The 13,814-nt window shown below is 37.8% G+C and overlaps 1 protein-coding gene across 1 annotated transcript in view; it reads right to left on the reverse strand.

Moving 5' to 3' along the window:
• Nucleotides 1-13,814, reverse strand: part of OTOGL (otogelin like) — a 174,013-nt gene that overhangs the window by 72,520 nt on the left and 87,679 nt on the right. Inside the window, exons 26-28 of the mRNA XM_027543285.1 lie at nt 10,658-10,792; nt 5,305-5,454; nt 4,247-4,366 (exon numbers count right to left, since the gene is read on the reverse strand). Of these exons, the coding sequence (XP_027399086.1) occupies nt 4,247-4,366; nt 5,305-5,454; nt 10,658-10,792 (405 nt within the window). The remainder of the gene's footprint in view (nt 1-4,246; nt 4,367-5,304; nt 5,455-10,657; nt 10,793-13,814) is intronic.

Consider the following 13,814-nt stretch of genomic DNA (forward strand, 5'->3'; position numbering starts at 1 on the left):
TGTATTTTTCTCTACACCACTGTCTTGTCCCCACTGCCCCCTACCACCAACTTTCCTCTTTGCCCTGTCTTGTAGAAGAGCACCAGTGTCTAACCAGTAATCCAGAAAGACAGGAGACTTCCTTGAATTCTCCAAATCAATCCTTCATTTGGCAACCCTTTCAACAGAGTCTGATGTTTAAGGTCTCTCAGATTTGAACAGTTTTCTAAATCTTCAAAATGTAACATTTCTGAGTTGGATTACAACCGCCTAGTTAACAGCCTTCGTGTCTAGATCCTAGCACACGAATATCGCAGCCCTGTAATTTGCATTCCAGCCATTCCCTACTTCAGACCATCTACCACAGCCATAATGAATTACATAAAATTCCTGTAAGGTACCATACTCAGATCATGAACTCCTTATTGCCAAATTCAGACTTAAATTGAAGAAAGTAGGGAAAATCACTAGACCATTCAGGTATGACCTAAATCAAACCCCTTACAATTATACACTTGAAGTGACAAATAGATTCAGGGGATTAGACCTGATAGACAGAGTGCCTGAAAAACTATGGACAGAGGTTTGTGGAGGCAGTGATCAAAACCATCCCCAAGAAAAAGAAATTCAAAGGGGAAAATGTTTGTCTGAGAAAGCCTTACAGCGAGCAGATGAGACAAGAGAAGCTAAAGGCAAAGGAGAAAAGGAAAGACATACCCATCTGACTGCAGAGTTCCAAAGAATAGCAAGGAGACATAAGAAAGCCTTCCTAAGTGATCCATGCAAAGAAATAGAGGAAAACAACAGAATGGGAAAGATCTAGAGATCTCTTCAAGAAAATTAGAAATACCAAGGACTCATTTCATGCAAAGTTGGGCACAATAAAGAACAGAAACAGTATGAACCTAACAGAAGCAGAAGGTATTAAGAAGAGATGGCAAGAATACACAGAAGAACTGTATAAAAACAATCTTCATGACCCAGATAACCACAATGATGTGACCACTCACCTAGAGCCAGACATCCTGGAATGTGAAGTCAAGTGGGACTTAGGAAGTATCACTACAAACAAAGCTAGTGGAGGTGATGGAATTCCAGCTGAGCTATTTAAAATCCTAAAAGATGATTCTGTAAAAGTGCTGCACTCAATATGCCAGCAAATTTGGAAAACTCAGCAGCAGCCACAGGACTGGAAAAGGTCAGTTTTCATTCCAGTCCCAAATAAGGGCAATGCCAAAGAATGTTCAAACTACCACACAGTTTTACTCATATATATGCTAGCAAGTAATGCTCAAAATTCTCAAGTTAGGCTTCAACAGTACATGAACCAAGAGCCTTCCAGGTGTTCAAACTGGATTTAGAAAAGGCAGAGGAATGAGAGATCAAATTGACAACATCCGTTGGATCATAGAAAAAGCAAGAGAGTTCCAGAAAAACATCTACTTCTGCTTCATTGACTACCCTAAAGCCTTTGACTGTGTGGATCACAACAAACTGGAAAACTCTTAAAGAGAAGGGGATACCAGACCACCTTACCTGCCTCCTGTGAAATCAGTATGCAGAACAAGAAGAAACAGAACCAGACATGGAACAACGGACTGGTCCAAAACTGGGAAAGGAGTATGTCAAGACTGTATGTTGTTACCCTGTTTATTTAACTTCTATGCAGAGTCCAGCATACGAAATGCCAGGCTGGATGACTCACAAGCTGGAATCAAGACTATGGGGAGAAATATCAATAACCTCAGATATGCTGATGATACCATCCTTATGGAAGAAAGCAAAGAGGACCTAAACAGCCTTTTGATGAAGGTGAAAGAGGAGCATGAAAAAGCTGGCTTAAAACTCAACATTCAAAAAACAAAGATCATGGCATCCGGTCCCATCATTTCATGGCATATAGATGGGGAGACGATGGAAACAGTGGCAGATTTTATTTTCTTGGGCTCCAAAATCACTGCAGATGGTGACTGCAGCCATGGAATTAAGACGCTTGCTCCTTGGAAGAAAAGCTATGACAAACCTAGACAGTAAAGTACAGACATTACTTTGCCAACAAAAATGTCTGTCTAGTCAAAGCTATGGTTTTTCCAGTAGTCATGTATGGATGTGAGAGCTGGACCATTAAGAAGGCTGAATGCTGAAGAATTGATGCTTTTGAACTGTGGTGTTGGAGAAGACTCTTGAGAGTCCCTTGGACTGCAAAGAGATCAAACCAGTCCATTCTAAAGGAGATCAGTTCTGAATATTCATTGGAAGGACTGATGCTGAAGCTGAAGCTCCAATACTTTGGTCACCTGATGTGAAGAACTGACTCTTTAGAAAAAACCCTGATGCTGGGAAAGACTGGAAGCAGAAGAAGTGGACGACAGAGAACAAAATAGTTAGATGGCATAACCGACTCAATGGACGTGAGTTTGAGCAAGCTCCAGGAGATGGTGAAGGACAGGGAAGCCTGGCGTGCTGCAGTCCATGGGGTCACAAATAGTCAGACGTGATTGAGCAACCAAACAAAAACAACCACTATGCTCAGGCTTCCCAGGGTGCACTGCTGCTGCTGCTGCTAAGTCGCTTCAGTCGTGTCTGACTCTGTGCGCCCCCATAGACAGCAGCCCACCAGGCTCCCCCGTCCCTGGGATTCTCCAGGCAAGAACAATGGAGTGGGTTGCCATTGCCTTCTCCCCAGGTGGCGCTAGTGGTAAAGAACCTGCCTGCCAGTGTAGGAAATGTGAGACATGGGTTCAGTCCGTGGCTTGGGAAAATCCCATGCAGGAGGGCATGAGAACTCACTCCTGTATTCTCCCCTGGAAAATCCCATGGAGAGAGGAGCCTGATGGACTATAGTCCATGGACTTACAAAGAGTCGCACACAACAGAAGCAACTTAGCACACAGGCGCCATACTCACTCTAGTCTTCCTGATGCCTTCTAAAGGGCTGCTCCTTCCTTTGCTGCCACCCTCTTTCCCATCACCTTCCGTTTTATAGTGCCTGTGAGTCTTGTGAGAATCAACTCAACGGCATCTTCCTTTGACCACAAACTCCATGTTGTATACACCTATATCAAAGCACCTGTCTCATAGTGCCATTGTTAACTTTTCTACCTCATCTGCTAAACCAAATTCCCAAGGTCAGTGGCTGTTTTAATCACATTATGTGTTCATATCTCTTGGAAAACATTAAGTGCTAAGCAGAACTTACTGAATGAATTTTTTTTTTAAATTTTCAGCTTTGTCTATTAGGTATAAATGAGTTTAAAATTCTTTGGTCTAAATATTTAAGTATGATTATAAATTAAATACTCCTTAATTTATTTTATATCAAAAAATAAAATCTTTATAATTTTTAATGTAGACCACAATGAAATATACTGCTTAAATTTTACTAAATTGGGTGAATGTTTAACCCCAATCCCCTTTTAATTTTTTAAAGAGATTTAGATATATTAGTAAACTAGGCAAAATCGTAAAACAACTAATCAAATAGTAACCAACCAGGAAATTGTAGCTGCAGACTCTATTTTTAGTTATAAAAAATAGGTTTAAAAAAGAAGAAGAAAAGAGTAGAACAAATTTCCATTTTGACTGTTTTCTTAGTTCAGCGTTTCTCAGATTGTGTCCCATAGAAAACTATTTCTTTGAGAACTGATATACAAAACATAAGCTCTGTGTCAGTAAATTTGGGAATTCCTTCAAACACATCCCTCTCCTGAAGGCATATAATGCCTCAAGAAATCCTTCAAAAAAGAAATATGCCTGACTTAATTCATCCTAACTGCTCCCTAAGGTAGTTGGCTATGAATTCACTCTTTACCCCACCCCACACACAGCCATGTCTGGAGAACAAATGTTAAGAAATTCTTTCTTCATTTATTCATTACCTTGAGTTGAATAAAAATACATCATTAGAAACATAAATACATTGAAAGAGCGATAGAAAGGAAAAGCATGAGATTAGAAGATGAGAATTTGAACATCATCTCTGTGACTTTCTGGAAACACAATAGTAGACAAGGAATTTAACCTTCCTAAGCCTCAGTTTCTTCATCTGTAATATGGAGTCAATACCCTTTATATTAACAGATTGTAACAAGGATTGCATGAGAAATTAAATGTAAAAGCAGTTTGACTTTGTCAACTATAAATTACTACACAAATACTACATAAAATAGTATTACCTAAATAAATTTCCTGTAAGAATAAAATGTTTTAGTGGATAAGTACACCAGAAAATATTTGTTTTGTTCTAAAATATATATATCCCACTTACTTGTCCTAATGCCCAACTATCTCCAAATACCTGGGCATTTCTCACTTCCAAGTTATTGGATGTGGTCATATCATTTGAAGTACATTTGTCAAAGTTTCCACATAATCCAGATAATTTGTTCTAAAGGAAAAGAAAATTACCATGAAATATTCTTTATTCATTTCAACATTTAAGGACTAAAATTTTAAACATCTAAAATAATAAAAATATCTAATAATATTTAATACAATATTTAATAATAAGCAATCATTAAAACAATGTCAAATATAAATTGAAAAGAACTGTAAACAATCCAGACTGAGTGTTCAACCGTTAATGGATCAAATAAACCAGTACATCCATACAACAAGAGCATCGCCCAGCAGTAAACAGGGGCAAACAATTCATTTATTCAAAAATACTAATGAATCTTGAATGGTCTCATCAAGTCAAAGCAGTCAGTCCCAGAGGACTATATATTGCGTGATTTCATTTATACTGTATCCAGAAAAGGGAAAACTATACGGCGGTTGCCCAGAGTGAAGGGTAAGAAGTAGCCACTGACAAAAAAAGGGCAACGCAGAAGAAATTTGGAAGCTGACAGATCTGTTCTTTCTAGAACTGTGGTGGTGGATACACAGCTCCATGCATTTGTTGAAATTCATAGAATTGAAGATCATAAAAATAAATTATTTTACATTTTTAAAGAATTTTACTGTATATAAGCTTAAAAATATCTGGAAAATGGAGGAAAAGATGGAACACAAATTGTAATAAATCCAACCGTATTACAAACAATATCATATAATCGTACTGTAGGGAGTGGGAATAAAAGCTTAACTAAGTAACTTTGGAAAACTGGACACTGTAAAGTTGAAGTTAAGAAGAGTATGCAACACAAGGTAAAGTTACTCTTCCCTGGGATCTGAGTTAGTTATTCTAAAAATATAACATTTCTCAATCATTTGAGAAATATCTCATTTCATCAATCATTTTATTTCCATAAAACATTAAAAAGTCCAATGCAATTTCATTTCTTGTATCTCATTTGGACTGACCTACCAAATAGGTTGACTTACCTTCCACCATGGTCCAACTTTGATATGGATGGTTGTCTTTTTATCCCAAAGAATAGTGATGTCTTTCTCTGGAAAGTATACTACCATGTAGTACCCTGCCTTCCACAGCTGATATGTTGGTTTATTTTCCAGAAAAAAACCTGATCGTTTCTTCAAAAAAAAGGGAAAAAACATAATAAAGAAAAAAATGAATTTCTTATTTTCTCACCAAAATGCAAACATTAATTAAATTAATATCCGTCAATAAATATCTATGTACTAGTATTTTTGCTTACCCCTATCTTTCCTTAAGTTTATAACAAAAGACAAAACAAATGAATAAAATAGGAAAAACATAAAATTGATAACAAGACACAAACCGGTAGATAGGCTCAAGATAGATAAATGGGCAAAGAGAAAAAGGTATTTCAGTTATACAGAAGAGCAGTCAAGGCATGGGCATAGAGTACATTAGGCGGATTTGTTAGGGGAAGCACACTGACTGAAACCGCCCACCCTGGCCGGGCACCATAGTAACTATTTGCATGAGCTGTTTTACGACAGGAGGTCCTGGTAAGGAACATGGAACTAATAAGCTTCCACCAACTGGAAGAGTTCGGGAAAGGTCGAAAGGAGACACCACATGTCCGACCACCTCCAAGAATCCTTCACTCTGGCATCCATCTTGGCTGAACAAGGCTTGCACCAGCAGGAAGGAGTCAGATGATTGGCTAAAGACAACCCAGAAACTAATCCCATCACCATAAAACCCGAGACTGCAAGCCACATAGCAGAGCTGTTCTCCTGGGTTCCCTTACCCTACTGCTCTCCACCCGGGTGCCCTTTCCCAATAAAATCTCTTGCTTTGTCAGCACATGTGTCTCCTCGGACAATTCATTTCCGAGTGTTAGACAAGAACCCAGTTTTGGGCCCTGGAAGGGGTCTCCCTTCCTGCAACAGATATACCTGCTGACCCAGCAATTCTATATTGATGGTTAATAAATATGATTGAGTACCAAAAATGTCGATGGACATGAATCTGAGCAAACTCCAGAAGATAGTGATGGACAGGAAAGCCTAGTGTGCTGTAGTCCATGCGGCCACAAAGAGTCAGACAGGACTCAGAGACAACAACAACCAAAAATGTATGACTTTGCATAACTGAAAAGAATAAGCACAAAATGTGTGTGTATGTGTCTATAGAGAGAGAGAAAGAGTTGCTAAGGAGGATGAGGAGATGAATTTCCATCAAAGGAACCTAGGAAGGCTTCTTGTAAGAGGTAGGACATATGATCTGTAAGAGATCATAAATAGGAAAATAAACAGGGATGAAAAATGGAATGAGGAAAGAAACCATTGGGAATAAAGGCTTGGGGGGCAGGAAGTTCAAGATTTTTACAGAACTAGAGAAAGCACAGAGAGCTACAGCACGGATTCCATACAAGCATAGTCTGAGACCCTTTGCCATCAAGTTACCCATTACAGTCAATGGCTGTTATTTCATGTGCAAAATGCCTTCAACAGAGGATTTGGAATACTAAAGTGACAGATGATGTTTGCGTACTAAAAGAAAATAATGTGTGTGCTAGAAAGGATAATAGCAGGGAGAAACTAGAGATGGAATCCATTGGGAAAATTTACAGTACCTTCAACCTAAAGTGAAAATATGTGATGTTCTTTATGGGTAAGAGCTATACCCTATAAAAGACTATGCTGACTCTAACACTGAAATTAACTCACATAATAATTTTTAAAATACATGGTTAAGTCAAAGTAAATAAAGCAAAATTTTAACTAGAAGCAAAATTTAAATTGTGAAGGAGATATGAAATCCTTTGGCTATTTTTTCTCCCAAGTAATAACAAAAGCATAGTTTGGGAAACACTGTACTAGAGTGTACATTTTTATAAATCTTTCACAGGGGAAATTAAACAAATTCACATTCACAAGAAGTTTTCAGTCTCCTAAACCAACATCATACTTGCAAGTGCTCAGTATATTATATAGGACAGTATATATTTTGTTAGTGAACTCTACCTAACCTCATTTCTTTCTGCTTCCGAGTACCAAGTTGGAGTTATGGGGCAATGCCCTCAGTACCTGTAAGGGTCTGCATTCAACCTGGAAGTATACTTGTGTCCAAGTAAGCAAGGCATTAAGTAATAAAGAGAAAACACTACGGCAGGTCAAGAAGACTACAAAACAAAGGAAAAAAAATCCCTGTTTTCATCAAAGGGGTATACATTTTCATTTCACTAGGTCCACAAAATGTAGCATATCAGGCTGCCGTATCACTCTCTGCCATAGAATCTATTTTTATCATTTTGATTACACTTTTCAGGACCTTTTCATCATCTGATTTGTCTTTGGCTTTATTATCTGTCTTCCTCCCTTTATGAATGTTAGCTCCTAGAAAGATGTACTTTGTCAAGTTTATGGCAGTATCTGCACCTTCTAGATCAAGGGTAACTCACATATTTTTAATACCTTCTTGCATTGGCCTACTTATAGTTCTCAGCTTCCAGCCTGAGCAGCAATAATCAAAGCAAGTAAGTGAAATGTTTGTGGCTTATAGCTCCTTTTCAATCCATGAAATACTTTGTCATGTATTTTCCTATTAAACTTCCCTCAGGCTGGTTGACATATCACTGGAACATAAAATAAATTTTTGGACAAGATTATTGGACTTCCTTCAGATTGGTTTTGTATTAGTTATCCTGATGTAAAAGCACATCCTCTATATTTGCCTGTAGAGCTAAATCCTTCATTTTTATTAGACAGGGCAGTTTGCTACAAGAGAACAATCCTCTTTGGTCAGAAGGAGATACTATACTTCTTTCTTTTCAGATTAGGAAGCAAAGATGTTTCTTCTTATAAGAATGAAGTATTATGCATTGCCCAAAATAGAGACCTCCACTTCAGAGGAGAATTACAGCACTGTAAATAAACGCTAGTGATGTTAGAAAAATAAGTTATAAAAGTGAAGAATTAAAATTTTTAAAATACAGCTTAAATAAACTCATAAGATATTGATATCCTACATACTTGATAAAATTAGAATTGTGTATTAATTGAAAAAATAAAAGGTTTTTTTCCTTCTCCTAAATGAGCAATCCATCTGCCATAAAATAAATGGTACTTATTTTCACTTTTGATGTTCAAGAAAAAATATTAACCAGGGATTTGTTAGGGTCAAACTATTTTATGATTTTTCTTCATCTTCCTTTATACTTCACAACTGATATGAAGGAGATTCATCAACAGCTCCATTCAGGTGAAAACTGGAATACGAAAACTACACAGAGCTGCAATTACCACTTCAAAAATGTGTCAAACAGTCTTTATAAGAGCATTTACTATTTTCAGTTTTTCTTTTTTTTAAAACGCATCCTTTTTCTTAGAGAAAACTTTCACAGATAAATGAATATGCAGCTGAAGGCTACCCCAAACTGCAGTAATTATTTCAAAAAGATGTCAACATGACTTATACAAACTCTGTTTTACTCAAGTCTTGATCACTGCCTGCTTGGTCTCAACATTCCTGACTAGGACATGAGCTCTGATGTAGGGCACCGATTCTCAAATGTTAGTGTACAGAAGAATTTGGGGTACCATTAAAGTATCGATTGTCATCAGCTCCAGCCATTCTAATACCTGGGTGGAGTTCACAAACCAGCTCTTATAATTAATATTCTAGATGATTTGAATGCAGAATTTTTGCAAACCAGATTTAGAAATGCTAATCTAAAAATTCAGAAATAGGCCACTTTTAAAGGCCACATGTCAGATTATGTTGCTTAATTCCAAAATGTCTTCTTTGTAAAGTAAGTTCAAATATATTACACAGCCATCCTATCAACTGGCCTTGTCCCTGAGCTTCCTGCGTGAAAGTCAGTGTGGACACTCCTCCCCGAATTTCTTTGCCTCACCCTCCATCCACCATCCCCATCTACCTCCACCAAACTAAACTGCTTGAGTTCTCCAAACAGCCACTTTATCTTTCAACTCTCCTCCTTTTGGCATGACTGTTCCTCTGTGCTATCTTTCTATGCTCTCTCCTCACCTTGCTAACACCTGCTGAACCTTGAAAGACTCAGTTCCAATCATTTTCCCCAAAGCATGTCTTCTGAGCCTTCAAAAATAAGGAGGATGAAGGGGAGGAGGAGAGGAATTTCCTGAAATACATCTTTCATTTAACTCTCATATGAACTTAAGAAGTGGGTTTCATAATCACCCCACATTTACAAATGTGAAAGCTGCAGCCTGGAGGGGTTGCCCAAAGAGACGGAGTTCACAGGTGACAGAACAGGGGTTCTCAGTGAGTACTGACTGACTGCAAAGGCTACGCTCTTTACGACTACCCTCAACATGCCAAGTTGGCTTAGGTCTTCCTCTTAGGGATGGTCCTGCTTTCCTAAGCACAGTCCTACCATCGCATACCACACCGCACAGCCTAATTTACTTGAATGGCTCCCTCAACTGAGTACAAGTACCTTAATGGCAAAGCACAGTGGCTTTTCATTGTTGTGGCCCCGATAATTAACACATATTTTGGTATAAAGTAAACATTTGGAACAAATGAATGAGTGAATGAAATTTATTCATTCTTTCAAATTGCACTGGCTCCAAGTATATAAGAGTGAACAAAGAAAACAGTGGTCTCAATTCCCACAGAACTCATAGACAAATAGAAAAGACAGACCACCACACAAGGAATTTCACCAAAGTGTGATGCACGCGCTGACAGGGAGCTTAAGCACACGAGGAGGATCTCCTTGAAGGAGATAAGATTCGTCACACAGGAGCAGGTTAAGTGGAAAGGTTGATCCAGGTAGGAGCAATGGCATTCATGAACGATCAGAGGGGAGAGGAAACTATAGAGCATTTGAAGAACTGATAAAGCTCCAATTTCTAGAACATGGGCTTGAAGCAGAAAGTGATGAGACACGTGGCAGGAGAGGTGGCCATGGCCAGGTTGGGGAGGCCTTGTAAGGGCAATGGGAGGTCATCTGAAAGTTTCAAAGCACGAGGGTGACAGGAGATGAGATATCCATCTCAGAAAAATCAGCCTGGCTGCAGTCTGGCGAGACGGATCAGAGGGGAAAATCTAAGACTGGAGGCTAGCTTGGATAGCTTGGATAATGTTGAGATACTCCAGGTTACTGATGGCATGGAAAGAACTGGCAAATGGGGATGTAGAGTATAAACAAAAGAGACAAATCGAGTATGATTTACTGAAGCCACATAAAATGACAAAGAAAAAAATCAAAACCCAGTAACCTCTTATAAAGAAAAGTACCTAAAACTGCTTCTATTTCCTTTTCAGTATACTCAGGACAAGTTAAAATGATTTTACAAAAAACAATTCACTAACCTGTTTGTAAGGAGAATCATTCAGGTAAATTTCAGTGGCCCCAACCGAAATCAAAACACTTTTAGAACAAACAATATCGTTGTCAAAGCATTTCTTGTTCTGGGCAATGACAGATATATCTGAATCATCTGTACTCTGAAATGTCAAAAATATTATATTAATATAAATCTATACTATACATAATTTTTACTTATCTTTCATTAAATCTTAAAGAATTCTGAGATTTATAATGAATTGTATTGAAAATGAAATACAACTTACTTCTAAAATAAAAATCATTTTTGATCTCAAATGTAAAGAATTTAATAAAAATATAGCAATTTAGCTCAATCTTTAAACTTTTATCTATAATACCTCCTCTTAAAATGTTGTTCCAAGAAAGCTTTCTTTCCATTTTATTATTTGTTGTGCTTGTTCAGTTGCTTAGTCATGTCCAACTCTTTGCAACCCCATGAACTGCAGCCCGTCAAGCTTCCCTACCCTTCACCATCTCCTGGAGCTTGATCAAACTCATGTCCATTGAGTTGGCAATGCCATCTGACCATCTCATCCTCTGCTGTCCCCTTCTCCTCCTGCCTTCAATCTTTCCCAGCAGCAGGGTCTTTTCTAATGAGTCAGCTCTTCACATCACGTGGCCAAAGTATTGGAGCTTCAGCTTCAGCATCAGTCCTTCCAATGAATATTCAGGATTGTGTTCCTTTAGGATTGACTGATTTGATCTCCTTGCAGATCAAGAGCTGACTCCAGCACCACAGTTTGAAAGCATCAGTTCTTCAGCACTCAGCCTTCTTTATGGTCCAACTCCCACATCCATAAATGGCTATTGGAAAAACCATATATTTGACTATATGGACCTTTGCTGACAAAGTAATGTCTCTGCTTTTTAATATGCTGTCTAGGTTTGACATACCTTTTCTTCCAAGGAGCAAGTGTCTTTTAATTTCATGGCTGGTGGTCACCATCTGCAGTGATTTTGGAGTCCAAGAAAATTGTGCCATTGTATGAACATTCTTTGGCATTGCCTTTCTTTAGAATTGGAATGAAAACTGATGTTTTCTAATCGTGTAGCCACTGCTGAGTTTTCCAAATTTGCTGACATATTGAGTGCAGCACTTTTATAGAAACATCTTTTAGGATTTGAAACAGCTCAGCTGGAATTCTATCACCTCCTCTAGCTTTGTTTGTGGTGAAGCTTCCTAAGGCCCACTTGACTTCACATTCCAGGATATCTGGCTCTAAGTGAGTGATCACACCATCATGGTTATCTGGGTCATTAAGATCTTTGTTTGTATAGTTCTTCTGTGTATTCTTGCCACCTTTTCTTAATATCTTCTGCTTCTGTTAGTTCCATACTGTTTCTGTCCTTTATTGTGCCCATCTTTTTATAAAATGTTCCCTTTGTATCTCGAATTTTCTTGAAGAGATCTCTAATCTTTCTCATTCTATTGTTTTCCTCTATTTCTTTGCATTGTTCACTTAGGAAGGCTTTCTTATCTCTCCTTGGTATTTGTTGGAACTCTGCATCCAGATGGGTATATCTTTCCTTTTCTCCTTTGCATTTCTTCTTTACTCAGCTATTTGTAAAGCCTCCTCAGACAACTATTTTGCCTTTTTGCATTTACTTTTCTTGGTGATGGTTTTGATCACTGCCTTCTGTACAATGTTATGAACCTCCGTCCATAGTTCTTCAGGCACTCTGTCTATCAGATCTAATCCTTTGAATCTATTAGTCAGTTTCACTGTATAATCATAATGGATTTGAATTAGATTGTACCTGAATGGCCTAGTGGTTTTCCCTACTTTCTTCAATTTAAGTCTGAATTTTGCAATGAGTTCATGATCTCAGCCACAGTCAGCTCCCTGTCTTGTTTTTGCTGACTGTATAGAGCTTCTCCTTCTTTGGCTACAATGAATATAATCGATCTGATTTCGGTGTTGACCATCTGGTGATGTCCATGTGTAGAGTCAGCTCTTGTGTTGTTGGAATCAGCTCTTGTGTGTTGGTGTTTGCTATGACCAGAGTGTTCTTTGACAAAACTCTGTTAGCCTTTGCCCAGCTTCATTTTGTACTCCAAGACCAAACTTGCTTGTTACTCCAGATACTTCTTGACTTCCTACTTTTGCATTGCAGTCTCCTAGAATGAAAAGGACATCTTTTTTGGGTGTTAGATCTAGAAGATCTTGTAGGTCTTCATAGAACTTTTCAACTTCAGCTTTTTTAGCATTACTGGTTGGGGCATAGACTTGGATTACTATGATATTGAATGGTTTGCCTTGGAAACGAACCGAGATCATTCTGTCATTTTTGAGATTGCACGCATGTTCTGCATTTCGGACTCTTTATTGACTATGAGGGCTACTCCACTTCTTCTAAGGGATTCTTGCCCACAGTAGTAGATATAATGGTCATCTGAATTAAATTCGCCCATTCCAGTCCATTTTAGTTCACTGATTCCTAAAATGTTGATGTTCACTCTTGCCATCTCCTGTTTGACCACAGCCAATTTATCTTGATTCATGGACCTAACATTCCGGGTTCCTACGCAAGATTGTTCTTTACAGCATTGGACTTTACTTTCATCATCAGACACATCCACAACTGGGTGTTTCCACTTTGGCTTAACCATTTCATTCCTTCTGGAGCTATTTCTTCTCTCTTCTCCAGTAGCATACAGGGCACCTATTGACCTGGGGAGTTCATCTTTCAGTGTCATATCTTTTTGCCTTTTCATACTTTTCATTTATCATTACAGTTCAAATTTATCAACCAGTTTCTTCCCATCAAATATCCAATAAGATATGTCACTTAAGGAAATTTTAAAAGAGATGTTTTTCATTTAGACAATATCTTTTGTTGTATTTTCAGGAGTTCTCTGGCTAAATAATTATTTGCCTAAAGATAAAATCAAAATAAATATAAAACTTTGATACTGTGTTAGTAAATAAATAATAATAATAAATAAATAAATAAAAAATAAATAAATAATGCATATGATATGAGGGCTTACTTTGAACTTTACATGCATGATCTCATTTAAGTCTTATCACAGTTCTTGAATTATGTATTATCTCCATTTTATAGATAAAGAAACAGAGGTTAAGGATTAAATGAATGTCCAAAGTCACTTAGCTAAATAAGAACAGAGTTCAAAACCCT

Source organism: Bos indicus x Bos taurus, chromosome 5, assembly GCF_003369695.1.
Source record: "Bos indicus x Bos taurus breed Angus x Brahman F1 hybrid chromosome 5, Bos_hybrid_MaternalHap_v2.0, whole genome shotgun sequence".
Lineage (NCBI taxonomy): Eukaryota > Metazoa > Chordata > Mammalia > Artiodactyla > Bovidae > Bos > Bos indicus x Bos taurus.